This window comes from Dipodomys merriami, unplaced genomic scaffold (assembly GCF_024711535.1).
Source record: "Dipodomys merriami isolate MVZ:Mamm:240054 unplaced genomic scaffold, mDipMer1.0.p SCAF_20, whole genome shotgun sequence".
Lineage (NCBI taxonomy): Eukaryota > Metazoa > Chordata > Mammalia > Rodentia > Heteromyidae > Dipodomys > Dipodomys merriami.
The window spans coordinates 21,869,410-21,895,383 of NW_027203382.1; the positions used below are offsets into that span (position 1 = coordinate 21,869,410).

A 25,974-nucleotide genomic window follows, 5' to 3' on the forward strand; every position below is an offset into this window, starting at 1 on the left:
ACTGCTGAATGACAATGTACTATTATGACCATGATTACTCAAGATTCATCACAAGAATATTATATTCAATATATTTTGATAAAAGGTGAACAATATATAAACATTTTTCAAGACTCATATTTCTATGTACAAACTTTATTTGACATCATACAAAAATTGAAACTTAAAATGAAAATATGCACCTTTTGTAAGTCAAAGAAAAATTTTAGCTTAACTTTTGAATTGGTCTGCAAAAAAAAAAAATACATGAGGTACAAATTGTACTACAGTAGGTCTAAAAGAAGTTGTTAGCGGTTCTTTTGAAAAAGTTAAAACTGTTTTCAAGGTTAGTTTTTATATTTAAATTTACATGTAACAATTCACAAATATTTACAAAAATCAAAAACAACTTCAATAAACACTGTAGCTTTTTCAGCAGCCTCTACTTTGTGTAAAAAGATATACTAAATTCCAATACTGTAACTGTACACAGAAAAAAAATCTGATTCTACAAACAGGAAATGATCTTAACTTTGATGTTTCAGTTTCTGTTTCTTCTTGTCACAGGGGGGGAAAAGCAGGAAAACAGAAAAAGTGCACGCTGTACTATATTATCACAGAGCACAGGAGACTTCGTCTTTTCCAAATGTCTTGTCCTTAAAATAATCCAGTATCAAGTTACTAACTGCTGTGTCAGTGGTCACATTAAAAGTGGAAAATGTACTTATTGTTGTTTCAACATAAAATGTAAAGCAATCGGAAGAATCCATCAAAAGCATGGAAAAATACTGATGAAATGCTAGTACAGGCACACTTAAAGCCTCAGTCTGTCCAAGGAGTCAAATGAAGACTTAAGGTAACTGTCCAGTATTTCATGACTCCAGTGATTTCACTGAAATAAAAGATTTCATTTTACTTCAAGTAACTGAATAACTGACTTGAATCATCACTTTACTAAAACAACATAGACACAACAACCTATTGTAGGTCATACAGTAATAAGTATGTATAAATCAGAACCTTTTCAAAATGTCACACAACTTTTACAAATAATTGAAGTAATATCAAAACCTTTCATTTGTTCAGGTAATTTCCCAAAATATATTTTATCTAATTGTCTGAAAATTCATGTAATAATATTACTAGTTATCAATGTAAACATTTTCAAAAATACATTTTTAAATCAAAGAATTTTATTAGGAAACATCATAATAAAATATGCAATCTTTATGTATGTCCTTATAAAAATGAAACATGGAAACAAGAACAATTTAAAAAAAACATGATGGAGGTAAACAATATACATTATGAAGTAACTATTGTTCTTTATTTCTTGACGAATTTAATAGAGGTGAGTTATCTTTTCAGGATAGCAGCTCTTAAAGGTAGTATACTGTTCAAATCTCTTTTGTTTTTCAATTTCTGCCATGACTAGGAAAGAAAGAAAAAAATCATTCTTAAAGCATAAGCTATACAAAGAACAAAAGATTAAAATCTATAGCTGTATGTTTCCAATTCATTCATGAAAAAAATTGAGCATATGGGTAGTATCTACAGATGACAATACTTATTAAATAATTCATCTAAAATAAATTGTTAAATAATTTCATCTAAAATAGTAAAGTAATAAAAACAAAATCTTTAGATTTGAGAGTAAGGATTACTTCAATTATTTCATTAACTTTTTGTCTTAAGCTTTTCGGTCTTCCAGTGAACAGAAACTTATGGAAAAAAGAGAAAGAGAATGAAATTCTGGTCAAAAGCTAAAAATCTGGCACATTACTTTATAATTTATTCTCACCTTAGTTGTCCAGTTGATTGAAAGTATTACCTTCACAGCTTATCATTTATCACTAAGAAAAACAATTTTCTATTTTTGTTAACAAATTTTATTTTAGTTACTAAATTTGATCAAATATATTCTGGTAGATAAAATTGAGATGGCTATGGGCATTGTGGCTTACACCTGTAATCCTAGTTACTCAGGAGGCTGAGATCTGTGGATCACAGCTCAAAAGGCAGCCTGGGAAAGAAAAGTTCATGAGACCCTTATCTCCAAAATTAACCAGTAAAAAACCCTAAGTGGAGATATTGCTCAAGTGGTAGGTAGAGTGCCAGATTTAAGTGAAAAAAGACAAGTGAGAGTGAGAGGCCCTATGTTCAAGCACCAGTACAGGCACAAAATTAATTAAATAAAATTGGAGGCCTAATTTAAAAGGTAATTATTAAAATACAGTCTACTTTTTTTTTTTTTTTTTTTTTGAGTCCAGTCGTGGGGCCTGAACTCTGGGCCTGGGCGCTGTCCCTCAGCTCTTCAGCTCAAGGCTAGCACTCTACCACTTGAGCCACAGCGCCACTTCTGGCTTTTTTCTTTTTGCTTATGTGGTGCTGAAGAATCGAACCCAGGGCCTCATGCATGCAAGGCAAGTGCTCTACCACTGAGCCACCTTCCCAGCCCCTACAGTCCACTTTTGTCCAAATAATAAAAAGCTATGCTTTTAAAAATGATCACAGTTCCTTCTTCTAGGAAGCATTACTTTCTAGGTTTCATAGAACAGAATGTACACTCTATATTGTACTCTATGGAATTCATCGAAGAAGCTCATCTGGCAAACCACTGATTAATAAATCCGTACTGTGGGCATATACTTTTTAAACTTTTCAAAACATAAAGAGAAAATGACACTCTTAATTCCCTCTTAACAGTGGGGTAAACAAAAAGAAAAAAAAGTTCATGGCTGAGACATTAGCTTCCTTCTGAGATTGTAATAAACTCCTGATATTTTAAGGAAAGAAATGAGTTCACTAGGTTTTACTCAATTATTCTGGAAGTTTAATAAACTATAAAAATATTTCCACAAAAGTGAAAGTCATATGAATGATTCCTCTGGAAGAAAAGTGAATCAAAACTCAAGAAGTAAATTCCCTATTCTGTTACATTAATGTCACCACAACTTAGAAATCAGAATTATTTAATCCTATTTTTTCATTTTTAAAGCATAGTTTGCTAATTTATGTTTCTAGAATTGACACAATGTTTACCTTTAAAAATTGATCCTTGATCATGTCAAATTTCTGCTTTTCATGCACAGCTCTGGCTGTATTTGTTCCATCAAAAGGTTCTGCAATGTTAGACAAACAAATCATTAAAAAGACACCTTTCTATCTTTTTTGCAGAGAGTCAAACCTAAGATCTTGTATATGTGGGGCAAACACAGAACTACTGAGCTACATCCCCAGCCACCAAATATTTGTAAATTAGGTTCAATTATATAAAACTGCCAACATGTAACCATTTTGAACTATAAATACAGCACTTGGTATTGATTAGCCTAACATCATTTCTAGACATGACCATAACTCATAACTATGAGGTGCCTAATAAGTTAGTTAGAACTCAAGTGAGAGGGATGACTAAAAATCAGAGTCATCAGCTACAGGTATTTTAAGTTTAAATCATGGAAGTAGGTAAGGTTTCTGAAGACTTATAGTAGGTCAAGGGCTTACTCTAAATGAATAAAAATAAATTAAATAAAAAGTTATCAGAAACGAGAGGTGTTTTCAGATGGTACAGTAGGATAATTTAAAACTTCATTTTTACTTAAAAGCTAATTTTGTGCATCTGCAAAAAGGATCTATACCCTTTGTAAGTAGAGGGTTAATATGGGAGAAAATGGAAGCCAGTTTCGAGTTAAGGTTTGAGTAGATGTTTTAGAAAAAAAGACACAGAAACGATAAATTTGGTAAGAAATCTGATAACAGAGAAAAACAAAATAGTAAACAGAGAAGACTGGTGGAAAACAAAGGAAATCTTTATGTATGTTTCCAAAGCTATCCTCCATAGCAGTATCCTCAATTCCCATTCAATAAATCCTAGTCTACAAACAGAAGAAAAGAAGAAAAACAAAAGGGAAAGAAGAGGAAAAGGGAGGGAAGGAGAGTGGAAAGGAAGGAGACAGGAGAGATTTAATGTTCAAATTCAAGTGTAGTATTTCTCACAACTAAATTTCAAATGTTAAAGATTTAACATTGTCATCACTTCAGAACATACATGTATTACTTTTAACTCAAATCCAAATTGAAATTAAATAATTCTCTCAGTACTAATGCTACAAACTGAAATTAAATAATACTCTCAGTACTAATGCTAACAAGTGGTAAACCGAGTAAGCATGGCAAACTACCTTCCACACAGATGTATTTATTTCTCCATTCAATACCATCAGGCCTTGGAATGGCTTTGGCTTCACGAACTGAAATCATTTGAGTATTCCAACTATAATAAAGGAGATTAAATTGTCTCAACAATTTCATTATTTCCCTTTAATTTTATCAGCCAGTAGAATAACCTATCCTGATTTTCTTATACAATATTGACATTTGCCTCAACCCTCAGCACCCTCTTTTTTTTCTCTTCAGCTTCTAACAACTGCTTACTTATTTACGCTTCTTATTTATTGTTATTTATTGTGTACCTCCCAAAGTAGAATAAAAGCTCCAAGACGTTAAGATATTTTTCTATTTCTTTCACTATTCAACTAGTTACTTAGTACATATCAGGTATTGAAGGTTTCCTGAAAAACTGTAGTACAGAAAAAAAATTAATGCAAGTAAAAACATAAAAATAGGGCATTTTTTAAAAACTGGCAGTAAAAGAATTTTGATAGCTGTTAAAAATGTAGAGGGCCAAAAACATAGCTCAAGTAGTAGAGTGTTGTCTAGCAGAGTAAGCCCTGGGTTTAGTTCTCTGTACTGAGGGAGAAAAAGGTTTGTAAAGATTTCTAATGAACTTAAAAGTATCCAATAACTTTTTTCTTTACTTGAAAGACAAAGAATTAAATGACTGATAAAAGATACTTCAGGCCGGGCTCCAGCGGCTCACACCTGTAATCCTAGCTACTCAGGAGGCTGAGAATTGAGGATCGAGGTTCAAAGCCAGCCTGGGCAGGAAAGTCCATGGGACTCTTATCTCCAATAAACCACTAGAAAACCAGAAGTGACGCTGTGGCTCAAGTACTAGAGCTCTCGCCTTGAGCTGAAGAGTGCAGAGACAGTGCCCAAGCCCAGAGTTCAAGCCCCACGACCGACCAAAATAAAAAAGATACTTGAGTATATGGCATAAATGTCTCAGAATTTTTATATGATCACTTAAAATTTATTGATTTTTAGGCAGGTGTAGTGGTATATACCTGTAATTGCATCTACAGTAGAGACTGAGGAAGGACCGACTGAGGCTAAGAATTCAGGACTAGCCTATGTAATACAGCCCAAATCTCATCTCTTAAACTAAATATTAAGTTACTTCATTGACATGTCACTGCTAAAAATCTTAAAAGCCAGGCTTCAAGAACTATATATAGGAGTGGGAATTTATTTATTCTAGGTGACAGGTATGTGCCTGACTCCACACTGCTCTTGATCAAAAAAAAAAAAAAAAAAAAGTAGAAAACCATGCTTTTAAGATGCCTTCCTATGATCTAATTCACAAGGACAAATATTTTCCTGTGTGATTTTGGAATGCAGTAACTGTGAGAATTTGTGTGATACTGAATAGGCGGGCACAACACTGCTTGAACACCTCTAGCCCAATTGCTCTGTACTAGTGTCTATAAATTTTAAGTTCCTAAAATACAGATGCTCCAAACTATGAAACATCCTTATGGAACTAAATATAGGGTTCAGAAAGGCCCTTCTGGAAAATAAGGCATAACATAAAATGGGAAAACAAATGCAATCAGTCAACAAAACCTGGCCTGGTATACTACAGTCATTTTTATTTGCTGGGACTATAAAATCTAGTAACTGTTAGTTTATTATCTTATAAACTAGACAATCTGGACATGTTTATAGCACAACAATACAGCCTTTGACCAAAGTTATCAAATTAACTTATATATAAACAAATAAACATAATTTAAAGCTTTACTTACTCAAACTCTATAGCATAATATTTAAGAAAGCCCAGTAAGAGGTCCCCAAGACTTGATTCATTCTTTGAGAGGTAAGGAGGAACATTACATGGAGCTTGATGTACAAGGTGCAGCTGAATAGCAGGACTAAAAGATTCCTGTTAAAAAGAGAAACAAGCTAAGCCATTTATAGCACATACTAAAAACTAAAAAAAATTTTAAGAAGAAATTTAACTTTCTTGAGCTGGAAATTTACAAATTTGATTGTCTTCCACTAGAAATTGCACCAATATTTAAAATAAGACAGAAGGTACCTGGAAAACTAAGATATTTTAATCCTTCACTTGGGAATATCATTTAATTATCTTTATGATAACTAAAGATTTCTAACTCATACAGTAACAGTACACGTATCATAATTCAACCTAGCAAAACATACACTCGTAAATATATTATCTTCATTATTTCCACAAGGACCAGATGTAGAAAAGAAAAAGACAGAAAGGAAGTGGCACTGTGGCTCAAGCGGTAGAGCACTCTCACCTTGAGCTGAAGAGCTCAGGGACAGTGCTCAAGCCCAGAGTTCAAGCCCCACGACCGACCAAAAAAGAAAAGAAAGGCATAAAGCAATAAACAGCTTTTTCTAACTGCTACTTAGCACTCCTCAAAGGCCAGAGTAGCTTCAGCATATGAATAGTATTCATTTTTAAATGTTTGCTTTATTCTGCCTTTGTACTTTGTATTTTAATGAAAACAGATAATCAACATGAATTGAACTTGAAAAGAAAAAGGCAGAGGGAAAAAATAGATAGTACACATACTAACAAGCAACATCCAGGAAATTTTTACCATATTATTTGTTAGGAAAATGAATGGGTTTTTTTTCTCTCTTTTTTTTTTAATTTATTTTTTTGGTGGAGGCCTAGGGAGGGAGCTGTTTGGTCTGTTATGCCATTTGTTTTCATAGCTGACTTTTTTTCTTAGCACTAAGTTCTAGATGAAAAACACACTAAATAAAAAAAAGAACCTAAATGAATATAGATACCTTCAAGTAATAAATGTCCAAAACTGGAACATAGTCTAAATGCAATTTCCAAGGTACCATAAAAAATAACTATGTTAACCCACTGCCATCCAAGTAGAAATAGATTTTTAAAAACTAGTTAAAGCAGCAGAAATGTGAACTATAGCTAAGGTTCCTAATTCTATTCTTTAAAAAATTAACCTGGAAGCCAAGCGTGGGTGGCTCATGCCTGTAATCCTAACTACTCAGGAGGCTGAGATCTGAGGATCATGGTTCAAAGCTAGCCCAGGCAGGAAAATCTTATTTCCAATAAACCACCAGAAAACTGGAAGTGGCGCTGTGGCTCAAGTGGTGGAGCACTAGCCTTAGAGCTCAGAGACAGCACCCAGGCCCAGAGTTCAATATCCACGACCAATAACAACAACAACAAAAATTTAACCTGGAGTTCATAGTTCTTCATTATAAATAACTTCAAAAGAAAAAATAATAAAATTAATAACTGATAATACAATTCATTAATATATTACCTAAACAACTAAGTGGTAACACATAGAAATAGTATAATATAGCACTAAATGCTAGTCAAAACAAAGGAGCAAATAAAACATCCCTTGTATTCTCACCAGTAATTAATCAATGTTTATCAAGAAACATGATTACCTTTCTCTTAGAAAAAGAATTATATTCCAATTATAACTGAGAAAACTAGCAATCTTCAGCTTAGGACTTTGTTTTACATTTCTACTATCTGTAGTTATTACATCAGACTCAAACTGAAATTTTAATTAGCCTGAGGAAGGAGCGTCAATGTACCAGTAAGAATAAGGCAAGAGCCAGGCCCAAGTGGATCATGCACTGTAATCCTACCTACTTGGGAGCCTGAAATATAAGGATTGTGGTTCCAAGCCAGTCTGTACCTGGGTAGTAAGACTCTTACTTCCAATTAACCTCTGAAGAATTGAAAATGGAGCTGTGGCTAACATAGTAAAGTGCTAGCTTTAATGCAAAAAAGTTCAGAAACAGTGGCTAGGCGGAGTTCCCAATACCAGGACAACAACAGTAACAACAACAACAACAACAAAAACAGTAAAGGCAAAAGGATGGCCAGATTATCCCTAGGTATTAAATTGTACTTCTGACACTACTACTTAAATTTGCTAAACCAGCTAGGCATTAGTGACTCATGCCTGTATTGCAGTTCAAAGCCAACCCAAGCAGAAAACTGGAAGCTCTATCTCTAATTAACCAACAAAAAGTAGGTCTGAAGGCATGACTTGCAGGTATATTATAGTGCCAGCTGTGAGCATAAAGTCAAATGAGTTCGAGGCCCTGAATTTAAGCCCCAATATAGGCAAGCATGCGCGCACGGGCATGCACACGCACACACTACACACACGCTCGCACACGCGCACACACACACGCACACACAGAGTCAAACTAGAATACTATTTTCTTGCAAAGAAAATAAGTATGCAGGTCAAACAAGAAGAAAGGCAGTATACACAAGTAATATGGGTCAATTAAAAACTTTTAAAGTAGGTTCCGTTTAATGATCTTGCTTTTTATTATTTTGATTTCTAACAACAAAAACTAAACATTCAACTTAAAAACTGATGTTCTTACATGAAACCTAAAATTGTTTGAATTCTAAAATTATTTTAATAACTTAAGATCAAAAAACATTCAGTTTGAATCTACTCTATTAAATTGGTGACTTTGAGCCAACAATGCCAGTGTTCCTTTAGCTCTACTGATCATTTTTCATGATTTTATACTGTCATACTAATGGAAAAGTGAAGGAAATATCCACACTTAAAAAGGAAACAATTTTGCCAAGCACTGGTGGCTCACACCTGTAATCCTAGCTATTCAGCAGGATGACATCTAAGAATCAAGGTTCAAAGCCAGCCAGGGCAGGAAAGTCTGTGAGACTTACTTCCAATTAACCACCAGAAAACCAAAAGTGGCACTGTAGCTCAAAGTGGTAGAGCACTAGCTTTGAGCAAAAGAGCTCAAGGACAACACCCAGGCTCAGAATTCAAGCCCTATGACCAACCAAAATAAACGAAACAAAACAACTTGTGCAGGCCTGTAATCTTAGCTATTCAAGAGGCTGAGATCTGAAGATTGCAGTTCAAAGCAAGGAAGTCCATGACTCTCATCAACCACCAAAAAAGCAAGAGAGTTATGACCCAAGTGGAAGAGCCTAACCTTGAGCAAAAAGGAAAAAAAAACAGTGAGAGAGAGAGAGAGAGAGAGAGAGAGAGCGCGTGCGAGCGCGAGCGTGCGCTCAGTAATAGCACCTAGATCATGGGGTTCATGGTCCAGGACCAGCATATAAAAAAACAAAAACAAGAAACAAGCTTCTCAACTATGGCAACTATGTTTAAAATATATGCTACTATAAATAAAATAAGCAAATACAACTTAAGCTAATACATTCAAAGACACATTAAAGAGCAATACAAAAACAAAAACCAACAGCCTTAAAACTACAAACTAAGTCAATGAAAAACCAATTCAAATGATAACATCTTTTCCTTGAAAATACATTTCACTTTTTGCACTAACAATATATACTGATGTTTGTAACTGTTGTCTTTGTAAATTTTTTAGTTAGGTTCTCCATTATAAAGCCCAGGTTGGCCTCAAACTCAGTATTTTCCTGCCACTACCTTCCCAAGAACTGGAATAAAGGTATATCTGGCTTGATTTTTTTCAAGCAAAAGTAGGGCTATTCTTTACTACAGGTATTAGTAAGAACTAATGGTAGCTGGGCACCACTGGTGGCTCACACCTGTAATCCTAGCTACTCAGGAGACTGAGATCTGAGGATCGAGGTTCAAAGCCAGCCCGGGCAGGAAAGACTGTGAGACTCCTATCTCCAATAAACCACCAGAAACCCGGAAGTGGTACTGTAGCTCAATTGGTATAGTGCTAGCCTTGAGCTGAAGAGCTGAGGGATAGCACCCAGACCCAGAGTTCAAGCCCCACAACCAAAACAAAAAACAAAACAAAACAACTAATGGTGAGTTTCTCATCAAAATCATACCTCTCTTCCCAAGCACAGTACTGAACTTGTATTTCCCTTCTGTCTTGCATTAATTCCTCACAGCACAGGGTTTCAAGTAAGATTTCAATAGAAGCATTCTGCCCTCAAACTCCCAACACTTCTCTCTCCAGTCTCCCAACTGCTGGGATCAACATTTATCTAAGAGTGTCTTAACTCAAAGACTTTTCTGCTTAGGCTGACTCTGAAGCACAATCCTCATATCTCAGCCTTCTGAGAATTTAGAATTACAGGCAAGAGCCACTGGCACCCAGATAAAAGTGTCTTTTCACTATTAGGGCCTTTGTAATCTGAACCACATATTGTTGTTCTTTTTACATTAAAATCTGGATATTATAAAGTTGGAATGAAATGAAATACTATAAACATAATCATTATCTTAGATCAGTATGAGCTAAAGAATATAGAAAGCAGAAATTATTTAAGAATAAAGCCAAAAAATTAAGTTTTTATTTCTATAGTTGCTAACATTTTCATTTTTCACAATGTATAAAAGCATGAAGTCTGGTCGCTAACTATATTATAAACTTGTTTTAATAGTTTAATTCTAAAAAGAAGACTGGATTTTAAAAAGTTCTTGTCATAGTTTATCCCAGCTGATAATCCACCAAAAACTGAGGAACCTCCATTACTATCATAAAACTACTGCCTCTATTACAAATGAACCTTTATTATATATGTTCCATGTGTGCATTATAACTAATGTTCAAAAATAAAGAACAGCTCTTCTCAAATATCAGTGACTAAACCCTACCCTATCTAATTCATGTTACAAATCAAATATATTTTGTGTGACATAGTAAGTTCTCTGAAAACTGATCATATATGCTATAAAGCACATTCTCCTTTGTGCCATTTGCTGTGCTTACAAAACAGCTCCTCTTATATAGATAAAACATAGACACATATGTGTGTATAAAACTAAAATGTACATGATTTCAGTCATTCCAAACAAGCAGCTTAAATATTATTTTCAAAGAAAATCAGGAACAAAGAGGAAAACCGAAATACCAGCAATATAAAACAAAGAAACAGAATTCTGAAGAAAGTATGCAAGAAAACTAAGGAAGAAATAAAAGAATACATTATGAATAAGTATATTATATGTTTCTCTAAATTCAAATTTTGAGTTATATACTAAATTTTCCCAGTAGCCATACTTCAGTTTTTAGTATTTCCAGTTTCAGCAGGAATAATATTATGCAGATAAGAATAACATACTAATATTATCTCTTTAGTATATTATTTAGCAAGATAAGACAGGTTATCCAATTATTCAAATTTTTAGTTTCATTCCCTATTTTTCAAAGGATAAACTAGACCAAAAAAATCTGAGTTACTAAACAATTGCTTATTTTAAAATAGTATGGAAAGGCTAGAATAAATAGGTCTTGCCCTCATAAGTATATTTAACCCCTATTAGTAATGATCATGCATGTCATGCAAAAAAAAATTCCACATTAACGTAAATGACTAGCTTCTCTGCCATTAACTAAAGTACCCATTAAAAAAAAAAAATTGCATAAAACATTTAAATGTTCTGGTGGCAAATGCCTGTCTGTACAGAAAAGGTTATCATGTACTAGCCTTACATACATTTATATAACATATAATAATTCACACTTGACATAATATGTATTATAATTTATAAGAAACACTTACTGGGTAAATTTTTTGTAGGGATGGAAGGATGGGTTCAGGTAGGGCTATAAAAAGAAAAAGTTTAAAGCTTCTGTGATTCACATGATTCAATTAATAATGCAATAATTTGTCACCTATATCCTAGGAATGAGAATACTGGGTTTATGCTACAATTCAAGAGTTGCCATATAATATGACCCCTAAAATTTTAAATTAAAATACTGGCCCAAATTAGACATACACACAAAATAAAGGACTGCTCTACAGATATTGGAAGGTCCTAAGATGGCTGTAGTTACCAAAAATGTAACTTTAAGAGTTCAATGATACAACATCATGTAAGAATATCTATCATAACTGTCCTTTCATTATTTAATTTGTACTAACAATACTAAAATTGATAATTCCAAAAATCTGACTTACTGAAAAAATAAAAAACTAAAATAAAAAAATCTTCAACCACCAGCATACATCAGTTGTACAAAGGAAATTTTATTGTCACATACATAAATGTATCTCAATTATTCTCCTTTATACACTGTTTCTAAAGTCTCAGCAGAAATTAGAAATTTCTAACAGGAAATTTGTACAGCTCTACTAGAATGTAAGTGAAATCACATACAAAGTAATCATTATCTCAGGGCTGTATTTCTATTTTGTCATTCTTCACCATCCAGTAGTTTAAACAAATCCAATCTCACTAAATTCACTAACAGTAATTTTGCATCACTATAACGTAATACAAAAGGTAGTATCTGATATTTATAACATAAGAAATAACTATAAAATGCAATGTCAGGAGTATGGTAAAATTTAAGTAATATACTTTCAAAGTATCTTAAATACTAGAAATCAAATACACTATCAAAATAAACTTGATATTTAAGAATTAAGAATATACTACAAGCAACTAAACTTAGTAACAAGTTTTTACTTAGCAAAAACGTCTAAAAAACAACCTCTAGAATACACTTGTTAACATATAATCAACCATTATGACCAGCTCATAAGAATTACAGCTCTAAAAGTATACATTTCTACCATTTACAGGGTCTAGTTCCAAAGTTCCTTAAATGGCTGCCAGAGACAGCCTGGACCCAACCCCACTTACAGACTTTTGGAGGAGTCAGTAATAGGGCCAAAACTCAAGACATAGATGCTCAGGCCTTTTGCTAAAAGCTAGTACACTACCACTTGAGCTACAGCTCAACTTCTGTTTTTTTGGTAGTTAACTAAAGCTAAGAGTCTCATTGACTTTCCTGCCTGAGTTGATTTCAAATCATGATCCTAAGATCTCAGCCTCCTGAGAGCTAAATTTGTTTACAAGTGTGAGCCACTCCTGGCTGATAGCTGGTACTCTTTAGAGTAGATAGAAATGGTTGATAGTATCATTAATCTCAACCACTTCAGCAAATAAAATGTTTAACAAAATCAAAACCAAATTTTAAAATATATTACACTGGCAAAACAGTTCATTCTTTAAATCACCTTAAGTAACTATTATTAAAATATATTTTACAGATGTCAATCAAAAGTTTTAATGTAACCAGCAAAGACATGTATGTAGATGTTCATGTTAAATGCTTTAATCAAACCAAATTTAGTAAATCTAATTTTGACATCATTACTAAAATTAATAGACAGTGGCCAGTGATGATATTGCTATTATTATATGCTATTACTTAGTTTATATATATAAGAAATTCAATTTGGGGGCTGGGAAGGTGGCTCAGTGGTAGAGCGCTTGCCTTGCATGCATGAGGCCCTGGTTTCAATTCCTCAGCACCACATAAGCAAAAAGGAAAAAAGCCGGAAGTGGCGCTATGACTCAGGTGGTAGAGCACTAGCTTTGAGCTGAAGAGCTGAGGGACAGTTCCCAGGCCCAGAATTCAGGCCCCACAACTGGACCCCCCCAAAAAAAAGAAAAAGAAAAAAAATTCAATTTTTAATGAAAGTCAACTGAAATATACAAGAAGTCACTGTAAAAAAAAAAAATCAAAACTAGCCAGGCGACATTGACTCATGTCTGCAATCCTAGCTAATCAAGGAGACTCAGATTTGAGGATCAGTGTGAAGCAAGGAAAGTATGAGCAGAAAAATCCACGAAACTTATAAAAGAGCTGGACTGAAATTATGGAAGTTCCTCTGAACAAAAAAGCCAAAGAAAAGCAAGATTTATCTTAGTACATTCATAAGTCTATCTTCAAAGTTTTTCCATTATTTTAAGTTTTGCTAATATATTAAAAATAAACCTGGTGGCTCACACCTATAATCCTAGCTACTCAGAAGGTTAAGATCTGAGGGTAGGAAGGTCAATGAGACTCTCATTTCTCATTAACTGCCAAAAAGCTAAAAGTGAAGCTGTGGTTCAAATAGAAGAGTGCTAGCCTTGAGCAAAAAAGCTCAAAAATGGCATCCAAGCCCAGAGTTCAAGTGCCAGGACAGGCACACACAGGCATGCACACACATGCATACATGCACACACAATAATTACAGTACTCACTGTACATGCATACCCAAAAAATAATTATAGTACCCACTGTCCAAACATGTGAAATTAATAAAACTGAACTTGCCACTTAAATGTTTGGCTAGAAGATACATTTTGAAACCCTTGCAAAGAAAACAAAATTCACACCAACAATGTTGTGAAAATATGGGTGATTATCAATTTTTTTCTTTATACTTGAGTATTTTCAAAATTTCTATGATGTGTACAAATAACTTATTTAAATGTGAATTAAAATATTTCTAAATTATTAACTTTATTAATTTTAAATAAATATCACCAAATTAAGTTCAAACGTATTTGTTCAAAAATACAAAACTAAACACATAAGAACCCTTACTAATGTTTCCACTTTTTAAAAACGCTGAGATTGAGTGAGTAACTAAGAAATAATTGTTTAAATACTTAATTGCTTATGCTAGGCAAGGGCTTTGAAAACAGAAAATCTGTGACAATCATCTTTACCCTTTGAGAAGCTTTTCTTCTGTTCTCAACTATTCTATCCTACTATTCAAAAAAGTGACTCACCAAAGTAATCCCAAAATGGCATCATCCTCCCATTCACTATCCAAAGAACTATAGTTTCCCACAGCTTCCAACCGATTCTTAGCCACATACCAAGAAAAATGTGCCTTTTCTTTTTTCCAATAACAGCACAGAAACACTACTGTAAAGGCACCAAATCCTTTTAATATACAAACCCTTACTTTCCTACTGTCTTTAAAAAAATTGCTCAAGCTGTTATCTTTCAGTATATTAACATTAAAAAGCACCAAGTGTAATAAAAGGAGGCTTTTAAAAAAATTACTGCACCATAATAATTATTTTCTCAGAGTTAGATGATAAACTGGTAGGGATATTTAGTAAGCAGACTCAATTCATACAACAGTGTCTAAAGAACACATGTTGGCTGGACGCAGGTGGCTCATGATGTAATCTTAGCTACTCAGGAGGCTGAGATCTGAGGATGGTTCAAAGCCAGGTATGGGCTGCCAGGTAGAAAAGTCCATGAGACTCTTATCTCCAATAAACCACAAGAAAACTAGAAGTGGTGCTGTGGCTCTAGTGGTAGAGTGCTCTACTTTAGCTGAAGAGCTCAGGGATAACGCACAGGCCCAGAGTTCAAGCCCCACAACCAACCAAAAAAATAAAGAAGGAATACATGCTTACTGGTAATCAGTTCTAACAGTTCTTAACAATTCTGTTTTAACAGTTTAGTTTGTTTTGAGATGAACCCAACTCAGGACTATGTGCTGGCTAAGTAAGCTCTTCTACTATTTGAAGCATACTCTAATCATTTTGATTATTTTAGTTTATTTTTCCGACAAGGTGTCCTCCTTTCTGCCTAGACTCAGATCGCAATCCTCTTACCTAAACTCCCCAGTAGATGGGTTTGTATGTATTCACCACCATTCCCAATTTGCTTTAAAAACAGGGTCTTACTAACTTTTCAGTTAACCTCAAATTATGATCCTCCTGTCACTGATTCCCAAGTAGCTGGAATTTCGTTTTCTTTTGTTTTGAGACAGTATCTCAGTATGTAGGCCTTGTGTGGCCACAAAATAGTGTAAATAGTGCTGGAAAAAGTGTGGAATAGTGCTGTCACACCTGAGGATTCTTATGTTTTGGCAATGGTTATTAAAATGTTACTTTTTACACATAAAGTATATAAGCTTTCGATTTTGTTCACTGCTGAACTCCCAGGTCATGGAGTAATACCAGGTATTTATTTAGTGGTAAATATTCTTAGAAGGAACATATGAGTATTACGCATACTCTCCATTTGCATAATAACCTTCAAAAACTAAGATTCTAAACTAAACCTTCAAACATTCAAAATGTTAGTCATCAAACATCTCAGAGCCCTGGTTTAATTACTATAAACCCTCAGTTTTCTCTTTACCATCTCTCAGCACCCCGCTGAGTAGAATATGTATGATATCTTACTTCTTGTATTACATACATAAAATATTACTATTTATGAAAGTAAAGGTTCCAATGAGATCTGTCTTCTGTATTTGTAGGAATTTTTAAAAACTATAAAAATTCATATTTGTAAGCATAGCTACTTAGGAAGCTGACATCTGGAGGATAAAATTTTAAGGCCAGCCTGAAACAAAGGTTCACTAGATTTCATCTCCAAAATCACCAGCAGAAAGGAAGACTGGAGGTGTGGCCCAAGTAAAGATTACTGACCTCACAGTTCAAACATCAATGTTGCTAAAAAAAAAAAAAGAAAAAGAAAAAAGAAAAAAAAAAACCTCACATATTATATCTTACGAAATGGCACAAATACTAAGTGTTTATTTACTGCTGTTTGCATAATCATAGAACAAAAATATGGCTTTCACTAGATGGCTAACTAGATTGAACTAAACTCTGGAGGCCAATTCAGACTTTGAAAGTTCGAATGTTCTATCAGGGGAGCACAGTTACTTGAATACCCCTGAGTAAAGAATAGTTCTCAGACAGGCGCTGGTGGCTCACACCTGTAATCCTAGCTACTCAGGAGGCTGAGATCTGCGAATCGTCATTCAAAGCCAGTCTGGGTGAAAAGACCATGAGACTCTTTATCTCCAATAAACCACCAAAAAAAAAAAAAAAAAAAAAAACGGAAGTTGGCACTGTGGCTCAAGTGGTAGAGCGCTAGCCTTGAGCTGAAGAGCTGAGGGACATAGCCCAAGCCCAGAGTTCAAGCCCCATGACTGACAAAAAAAAAAAAAAAAAGAGTAGTTCTCTATTGGGGAAGGAATGTCTACTCTGACCAAGTAGGCAGCTTTAGGAGGAATACACATGAAACAATACTAGAGGAAGGGAACCCCCACCTACCCAGCAAGATCAGCTGGCCCAGGAAGTCAGTGGGTATGAAAGGTATTTCAACCAGTTTGCCCCACACCCTGGAGGACAATTTGACAAAAACAGTTCTATAAAGATAACATCTAGTTGGGAAGTGTGGCTAATGGGGATTATAAACTCAGCCAACAAAATCATTTAATTTCGGCCCCAAATAAAAACAAGAATGAATAGTGCTTGAAGTTATTTTTATAGTTCTTCAAAAGATGCATGTTTCAAAGTAATTGATACACACATGATAGTGAAAGCTCTTTTGAATACAAACACAGAACAACTTTGAAAAATAAATACATACTGAAACTTCCTTATAATGCTTTCCAGGCAATAACATTTCTTAAATATTAGTTCAAGACAATAAAATGGGAAACATAATTATTTTTTTTTCGGTCATGGGGCCTGAACTCTGGGCCTGGGCACTGTCCCTCAGCTTTTCAACTCAAGGCTAGTGCTCTACCACTTGAGCTACAGCACCACTTCGGGATTTTTCTGCTTATGTGGTACTGAGGAATCAAACCCAGGGCCTCATGCATGCGAGCGAGGCAAGCACTCTACTACTGAGCCACCACCCCAGCCCTCGGAAACATAATTTTTAAGACCTTAAAAAGGACTTTAAATAAGAAGGAAAGACACTATAATGAAGTTTAGCTGAATTTGAGTTTTAAAAACTAGAAAAACTAAAATAATACTTACTTTGTAAATAATGTAAAACCATCAACACGAGACTATAGCTGTTTAAAGTACCACGACTGGCATCATTAATATCATGGTGACTTGCCCATTTCTTAATTACCAGCACTAACGGACGAACTCGATTTTCAACTACAAGTAAAATTAATAAGTCAGTAGACATAGAGTTTTCTTTGAAAATTCACAAAATTTCCTAATATCCTAAAAGAAATATTTGTAGTAACACAGTATTCACCATCAATAAACTTCTAAATGTGGTGTACCTCTAGTCTGCCTTAGTTATCTTTTTAAAATACCAATTATTCAACTGTATTGATTGCCAGGTATGGATGGTTCATGGGTAATTCATAATCTTTGCTACTCATAAGGCTGAGATCTGAAAATTGCAGTTCAAAGCCATCCCAGACAGGAAAGCTTTTGAGACTCCCTTCTCCAACTATCCACTAAAAAACCCAAAATGAAGCTGAATTCAGGTAGTAGCCCCAGCCTTACTTAAAGGTAAGGAATAACACCCAGGCTAAGAGTTCAAGCCCAAATGCTGGCACATACAGATACAAAAAATAGCATCTGATTTACCTTTAATTCTGAAAGTACTCAATTTTATTGCAACAACGTATTTTGCAAAAAATAAGATATATTATACATCAACTCAACTAAGGAGGCATTGCTATTTACTATAAAGAGATCCAACACAGGGCCTTAGGCAAGTACTTTATCATGGAACAACATTCCTAGCCCTTAAACATTTTAAAAGCAAGCTACAGTTCAGCCTATCATATCCTGTGATGAGGGGGAAGCATAAACCGTACTCTTTACCTGACTATGTAACTATAACTTCTTTGTATATCACTTTTACAATAACAATAAAAAAATTTCTTTTTTAGAAAAAGAAAAAAACGGAAGCTGCTGGTTATTTAGAAATGAGCCATAAACTTACGGTATGCATAAGCCCGGAGAAGGAATGTGTTTCTTATTCCAACAATGTTGTTTACATTCAAGTCAAATTCCATACAACTATTCAAAAACAAAAAACAAAAAATATAAACGTTAGTTCATGCCCAAATAACCTTCCCCATTCAGTAAATAAACTGAAGTCAATTCAATCAATGGTGTAAAACAGCATGTGGCCTAAAGATACAAATCTTTATCAGATACAAATCATATCAGTATGATATTTAATGTGATTTAATGTGTATTAAAAATGCAAACTAGGATTATTATGAAGAGAGCCATAATCTACTCCTCCTGAGTAGCCAGTATTACAGGCTTGAGCCTCTGGAGCCTGGCTTATAATTAATATTTCTAAAATAAGAATAAAAATCCACATAAAATGTAGTGAAAAAAATAAAGGAATGAAGGCTCTGCACATTGTATTTATAAATAAAGAAGCTGATAAAGCCTGGAGCTGATGGCTCAGCCAGTAATCCTAGCTATTCAGGAGGCTGAGATCTGAGGATCACGGTTCAAAGCCAGCTCAAAGCCAGCCCAAAGCCAGCCGGGGCAGGAAAAGCTGGGCAGGAAAGTCATGAAACTCTTATCTCCAATAAACAACCAGAAAATGGGAAGTGGCGCTGTGGCTCAAATGCTAGAGCACTAGCCTTGAGCTGAGGGACAGCACTCAGGCCCAGAGTTCAAGCCCATGACAAAAAAAAAAAAGTTGATAAATGTCACAAGTAGCTACTGATATCTAGGAAGAGTTCTAACTCAAACACAAAACCAAAGGTAAAACATCTTTAAAAACAGATAGCAGGCAACTCACAAGTTATAAAACAGGGTAATAATGATGGAATCTACAAAGAAAGATTACTTTGTAAGTCAGTTCCATTCATACCCAATATTTTAAGATCAACTTTCTCCAGAATTAGTCTTTTCCATGAAAAGACTGCCTAAAATAAAAACAAAATTCCAGGTTACATGTGGTGGTAAACATCTGTAATGTTAGCACTTGGAATTTAAAGCAGGAGGATTGTAAACTGAAGAACAGCATAGGCTACTACATACAAAGCAACACCCTGTCTCAAAAATAATTAGTCAGGGAACTGGTGGTTCACACCTGTAATCCAAGCTAGTCAGGAGACTGAAATCTGAGGATCTTCTCTCCAGCCATGAAAGTCAATTATTAGCCACCAAAAAAAGCCAGAAGTGGAGCTGTGGCTCAAGTGATAGAATGCTAGCTTTGAGCAAAAAAGCTCAAGGACAGCACTCAGGCCCTGAGTTCAAGCCCCAAGACCAGTACCAAAAAAAAAAAAAAGGTACTTCAATTCCTTTCTAAAGCCTGACGAAGATAAGTTTTTGTGGTACTATACACATTTCTCACCCATATTAGATGAAAAACTAAAAATTATCTAAAGTAATTTACCTGACTTTATCCCTGAACTTCACAATTGGCACTTTTGCTCTTATTAGTTGAGGTCTCTCAATATAGCCACCTGAATGATAAAAAGATACTGTGAACATCTACCAATGTTCCTCAAATTCACAATGTTCTAATCAACATTTCAAATATTATTTTACAAAGCAAAAAAATCAACGTTGTCTATGAGAAAGACAGTAAAGAAATAAAGACTTTATCAAATCTGTTTAAGAGTGAAAACTAAGTCACTTAGAAAGCTTTATATGAAGGTTATTTTTAGCAATATGGTCTAATATCAAATAGTACCTATAAAGAAGTTTATTAGGATACTACAAGAGTGAAAAACAGCTAACAGCACAAGATAAATTCAAGTATAGCAAACATTAACAAATTATAGCCAAAAAAAATGACAGTTACAAAAAATTTTAAATGTGGAAATGCTTGCAGTATGTTAAGGTAACAACATATTCAATTAAGCATGATCTCTAAGAGAGAGAAAATATATGTACTTATTTTTTCCATAAAACATTTTGTGGAAGCTTAAAATAATGATGAGATAATATATACAGATAAGAGTGGTAGTGTATTCTTTAATCCCAGCTACTCAAAAGGTCAAGATAGGAAGGGGGGAGATCTAAGTTCAAGGCCATCCTGGGCAAAAAGTTACCAAAATCCCAATTCAAATAATAAACTGGGTATGGCAGTATGTGCCTGTCATGCCAGCTACAACGAGAGATGTAAGTAAGAGAACTGTGGAAGAGATCCTATCCAAAAATATTACTAAAAACAAAAAGGGTTGGGGGACCTGGATCAAGTAGTAGAGTGCATGCCTAGTAAATACAAAGTCCTAGGTCAAATCTTAATACCATCAAAGACCTAAATAAAATTTTTTAATGATTTTGTATTACAATAAAGTGGTCCAAGTTTACTCTCTATTGGAGTACTACCTTCAGGCTTTGTATTCATAACTTTTTAAATCAGTAAAGATGGATGTTACTGCAAAAGAAATGAAATCTCTTGCTGACAAGAAAATCTATAAGATCTTGTTTTATCACTCAGCTATTCAGACATCATGTATTAGATCTATTTATTCATGCTTTAATTTTCCCACTGATCATATCACTTTTTGAGAAACAGAACCAGTTTCCATATCTTTAAATCCTTTAATGCATAAAGTTGAATATTTTGCAAGTAGACTCAACAAAAATTTCTTGAATAAAGTTTCCACCTTTTAATCAAAAGTCATAGGAAGCAGGTGGTAGTATCTCACATCTATAATCCTACTCAGGAAGCTGAGATCTGGGTATGGAAGCTTGCAGCCAGCTGAGGTAGACAAATGGAAAGACTCATTCAATTAACCAGTAAAAAGCTGGTCATGAGTAAGTATGGCTAAAGTGGTACAGTGCTAGCCTTGAGAGGAAAAATTTAAGCAAAAGCTTGAGACCCTGTGTTCAAGCTTCAGTATGGAACCAAAAGCAAACAAATAAACAAAAGTGCAGCAGTGCATGGCAGTAATCCCAGGAGTCTGAGGAGGCTGAGGCAAGAGGATTCTCAAGGCCAGCCCGGGATATACAACTACTTCTAGGCCAGTACGAGATAGTGCCATAGCCATATACTCTTTAGAAATAATTAATTAGCTAATTAAATGAAAGGAATTTAACTGGAAGAAAAAGGTCTACATTTTATCTAACTCAAGCAGAAGATAAAGAAGAGTTACCAGAAAACAAAGTAAAATACATTTTAAGTAAATACTTGTATCAGATAAAAAATGAACTTGACTTACAAAGTCTAGTACAGAAGTGCTTATGGACTAAGGTAAGTATATGTCGTGCTTCAGTCTTCTGATTTACCTGGAAAAAAAAAAAACACTGGGAAATTTAAAAATAATGCATTTCATTATTTTTCTTGCAAAATATTCCACTTTCTGCATTAAAGGATTTAAAGATATGTAAACTGGTTCTTTTTCTCAAAAAGCTATAAGATCAGTGGGAAAATTAAAGCATGAATAAATAGCTCTAATACATGGTGTCTGAATAGCTAAAAGCGTGATAAAACAAGATCTCATAGATTTTGTTAGCAAGATATTTCATCTCTTTTGCTGAACTGTTTGATCTTCCAAATGTAACTCAACCAAAAATAAAACATACAAGGCAAACTTTTCTTGAGTTGTTTTTCAAAATACATTCACTATAGAAAAAGCCAACTGTAGTACTCTTTCACATCTACCCTTCTAAATTCATTCCTAATTTTAAACTTATAGCACAATTTTTAAACAAATTCTGATGAATTCTGACAAATTCTTTGAGTCATAACTCCAATTCTAAAAAACATTAAGGTGATCTTTTTTTCCTTATGAAGATGTTTGATTTTAGAATTTTATAGTTGATAAATGTCTCTACATTTTACATGGATAAAAAACCTGATAGTTTTATCTTGTGGGTAAATGTTATTATTTAACACACATTAAAGTTGTAAGTTATAAAGATAACTTCTGGAAAATGAGGGGGGAAAAAAGGAAAGAAATTCTGAAACAGCCATGCCATTTTCTCCTTCAAAATAAATGTACAAAAATTCATCTTAGAAGGTAAACAAGGGGCTGGGAAGGTGGCTCAGTGGTAGAGCGCTTGCTTTGCATGCATGAGGCCCTGGGTTCAATTCCTCAGCACCACATAAGCAAAACAAGAAAAAAAGCCAGAAGTGGCGCTGTGGCTCAAGTGGTAGAGTGCTAGCCTTGAGCTGAGGGACAGCGCCCAGGCCCAGAGTTCAGGCCCCACAACCGGTCCCAAAAAAAAAAAAAAAAAAAAAAAAGGTAAACAAATCCAGCAGTGGTACTCACTAGATACTATGTTGAAAATGAGCTACACAACTTGTGGATAGAAATGGAAGGAAAAAATTGAGAGAGAGCAAAGCAAGGGGTGAAACTGTCCAAAAAGAAATGCACTATTTGCCTGACTTATGTAACTGTAACCCTTTGTACATTACCTTTATAGTAACAATAAAAACTTAAATTTTTTTATATCTCCAACAAAACTTACTTAGCAGTTTTAACTTTCTTAACATGTTTAATTTCCTCCTCTAAATTCTGAACACTGACAGAGGATAGATTCTTATCTATGATGCCTCTATTTGGTATTAACTATAACAACACGACTCACACATGTGATTAAGACTGGAGGACTATGCTTCTGAGTACACGCTAATAATATAATTGCCTAAGAAAATTTTACTTAAAAACTCTTGCAAAAGCTGAGCACTAATGGCTCATGCCTCTAATTCCAAGCTCTGACAATCATAATTCAAAGCCGGCCCAGGCAGGAAAATTCATGAGACTCCAATTAATCACCAGAAAAGATGGAAATACAATTGTGGCTCAAGTGATAAGAGTACTACACCTTGAGCAAAAAGTCTAAGGGAGAGCATTCTGGCCATGAGTTCAAGCTTCCATACCAGCACAAAAATAAGAATAAAAAAGTATCACTGTGAATTCAAATATATTAAGGTAATATATTAAGGTAATACTGACACAGGCTCTTCTTGATGCATCCAAAGCAATGACACTTCTAAATAAAGACAGAGCACATTAATAACACATATTAAAGCTAGCTCACTTTTAACAATTAGAATTAATGCTAAATTTTATATTATGTGCAACATGCACGTCTTAAATGAAAAAGATATAATCCCTGATTTTTCTGAAATTATGATAGACATCAAAGAACAAAAAAAGTAATTAAAATAAAACGTTTTCTAAATGCCTTAGCTATAAAATTCCTTAGCCAATGTGACATGAAAACACATTAAGAATAAATGTTTCATTACTTACAGGTTCTTCTTTAACCACTAGGCATAAATCACCATCACTGCTCCGGGCACCAAATCCATTTAAAGACGACCCCACCAAAAAGAGTCTGCTTTCTACACAAATAGAAGATTTTTTAAATATTATTTAAAATTTAAAACAGAAATACTCAGGTATAAAGGACATGTGAAACAGAGCAACATACGTGGAAATAAGAGTTGAATTTCTCTCTGCAGCTGCGCTCGACAGAGTTCTTTCTTCTTTAAGTCACTTACTTGCTGCTGACATGTTTCAAATAACTCCAATATCTGCTGACTCAACTTGAATTCAACACACACACACACAAAAGTAAGTTTTGTTCAAAAATGTGGAATAATTACCAGACAAATCTTACAAAGTATAATATCATTGACAAGTCACAAAAAAGTAGTTACAGACAATTCATAATAAAAAGTTATGGATCAACAACTATAACTCTTCATCACTATTTGTTCTAAGTGAAAAATGGGTTTTTTTGCTAATTTTAAAGGGTCATAAAAACAAGAATAATCAACAGAAACCACATGAGTAGCATATCCTAGATGTTCACTACTTTACTTTTTAAAGAAATTTGCCCCATTCATTATAGTCACATTGGTGAAACAGACTGTAGTAAATTCATAGCTCCTATGCTCATAAAAAAACACCCTCCCCTCCATTCCAATAATACCACTCTAAAGCCCAACATCTTCAAATGAAGATGCTATCTACTGACCTCCTTTGTTTAGCTACTTACGTGATTTAACACTTCTCGATCCTTTCCTACTCTCTGTCATCACCACAGGTGGTTTTTTTTTTCTTAATCTGTGGTAAGATATACTTACTAATTACAGCATATTCTACACATTCCTGGACATCTTATCCTCTAATATTTTTCATCAGTATACAATCAATAGCTATAATGTGGTCTTTACAATAAACTGAAACTGCTCTAGCTCTGAGATTTTAATCCAATACCACCTTATTAGTTTCAATACCCTGCCTCTCACTTTCACACTATCCTCATGCATGGCTCTTGATCCACAAAAGAGATCAAGATTCCCTTCACTCAACCTTTCCCTCCCATTGTCAGCACCTCAATGGTATGGTTTCCTTCCCAAAGCAGTTAATTTCCTTCTAAAATGCACCCTTGAAACATTCTCTTACGTCTTAGCAACATAGTCTCCTTGTCATATTCTGCAAATTCTAACCTTAGGTTAATAGAAAAATCACTTTCTTTGCTCTTACATCTAAGTCTCTAAGAGATAACATTTTTTTTTTTTTTTTGGTCCAGTCGTGGGGCCTGAACTCTGGGCCTGGGCGCTGTTCCTCAGCTCTTCAGCTCAAGGCTAGCGCTCTACCACTTGAGCTACAGCGCCACTTCTGGCTTTTTTTCTTTTTGCTTATGTGGTGCTGAGGAATTGAACCCAGGACCTCAGGCATGCAAGGCAAGTGCTCTACCACTGAGCCACCTTCCCAGCTCGAGATAACATTTTTTAAAACTTGGAAGTCATTCAAATTTATAGCCTAAGTGTCATCATAAGGTTAGGTGCTCTTAGCTTTCCTTACCACCACTTTCATGTGGCTGCCAAGATCCTGTTCACCCTTTTCACAATACCATTCCAAAATCATTAATCTTTTCTTCAAGCCCCTTATACTTACCTCATTTTATCTGGTATATTAAATTCACGTGAAAGTTTATTAAGAAAATTGAGGAGCTGTATCTTCCTAACAAAGATTGCAAAATTAATAGTTCTGAAAGATAATTCCACCAGATGAATTACTGTATCTTTTCACGCTCAAAGTTAATCTGTCTATGAATAATAGTATCCCATAATTAATAGGATAACCTACCCTCACAGAAGACTGTTTCACCCAAAAATGCCCAATATGGAAGTGAATACTGTTGATCTAGATAAAAGCAGGGAAGAAAAAATACTACAGAGAGATAATATGTAGAACTCAAGAGACCTAGAGCAAGAGCTAGCCAGCCTAACCTGTACCATCTAAAAGTAATACATGAAAATTTCATTAAACATAAATAACAGAAAGAAAAATGAAATCATAGAAAGAGGAACAAGAATGGGAAGATATAAGAAAAAAAGGGGAAATAATGCCTGAAGACTCTAATC

At 34.4% G+C, this 25,974-nt stretch overlaps 1 protein-coding gene across 5 annotated transcripts in view; it reads right to left on the reverse strand.

The window, feature by feature from the left end:
- Positions 1–156: 156 nt before the first annotated feature.
- The window catches only part of LOC138832931 (poly(A) RNA polymerase GLD2), a 45,010-nt gene continuing 19,192 nt past the window's right edge, over positions 157–25,974 (reverse strand). For 4 of the 5 annotated variants that reach the window (XM_070031200.1, XM_070031198.1, XM_070031199.1 and 1 more), the window contains exons 5-15: positions 24,030–24,144; positions 23,849–23,940; positions 21,809–21,875; positions 20,032–20,101; positions 18,610–18,686; positions 17,676–17,804; positions 11,645–11,688; positions 5,910–6,046; positions 4,164–4,255; positions 3,022–3,101; positions 158–1,410 (exon numbers count right to left, since the gene is read on the reverse strand). In XM_070031200.1, coding sequence (XP_069887301.1) covers positions 1,336–1,410; positions 3,022–3,101; positions 4,164–4,255; positions 5,910–6,046; positions 11,645–11,688; positions 17,676–17,804; positions 18,610–18,686; positions 20,032–20,101; positions 21,809–21,875; positions 23,849–23,940; positions 24,030–24,144 — 978 coding nt within the window. In that variant the 3' untranslated portion in view covers positions 158–1,335. Of the gene's footprint in view, positions 1,411–3,021; positions 3,102–4,163; positions 4,256–5,909; positions 6,047–11,644; positions 11,689–17,675; positions 17,805–18,609; positions 18,687–20,031; positions 20,102–21,808; positions 21,876–23,848; positions 23,941–24,029; positions 24,145–25,974 lie in introns of all 5 variants that reach the window. The other variant, XM_070031202.1, reaches the window with a different exon arrangement.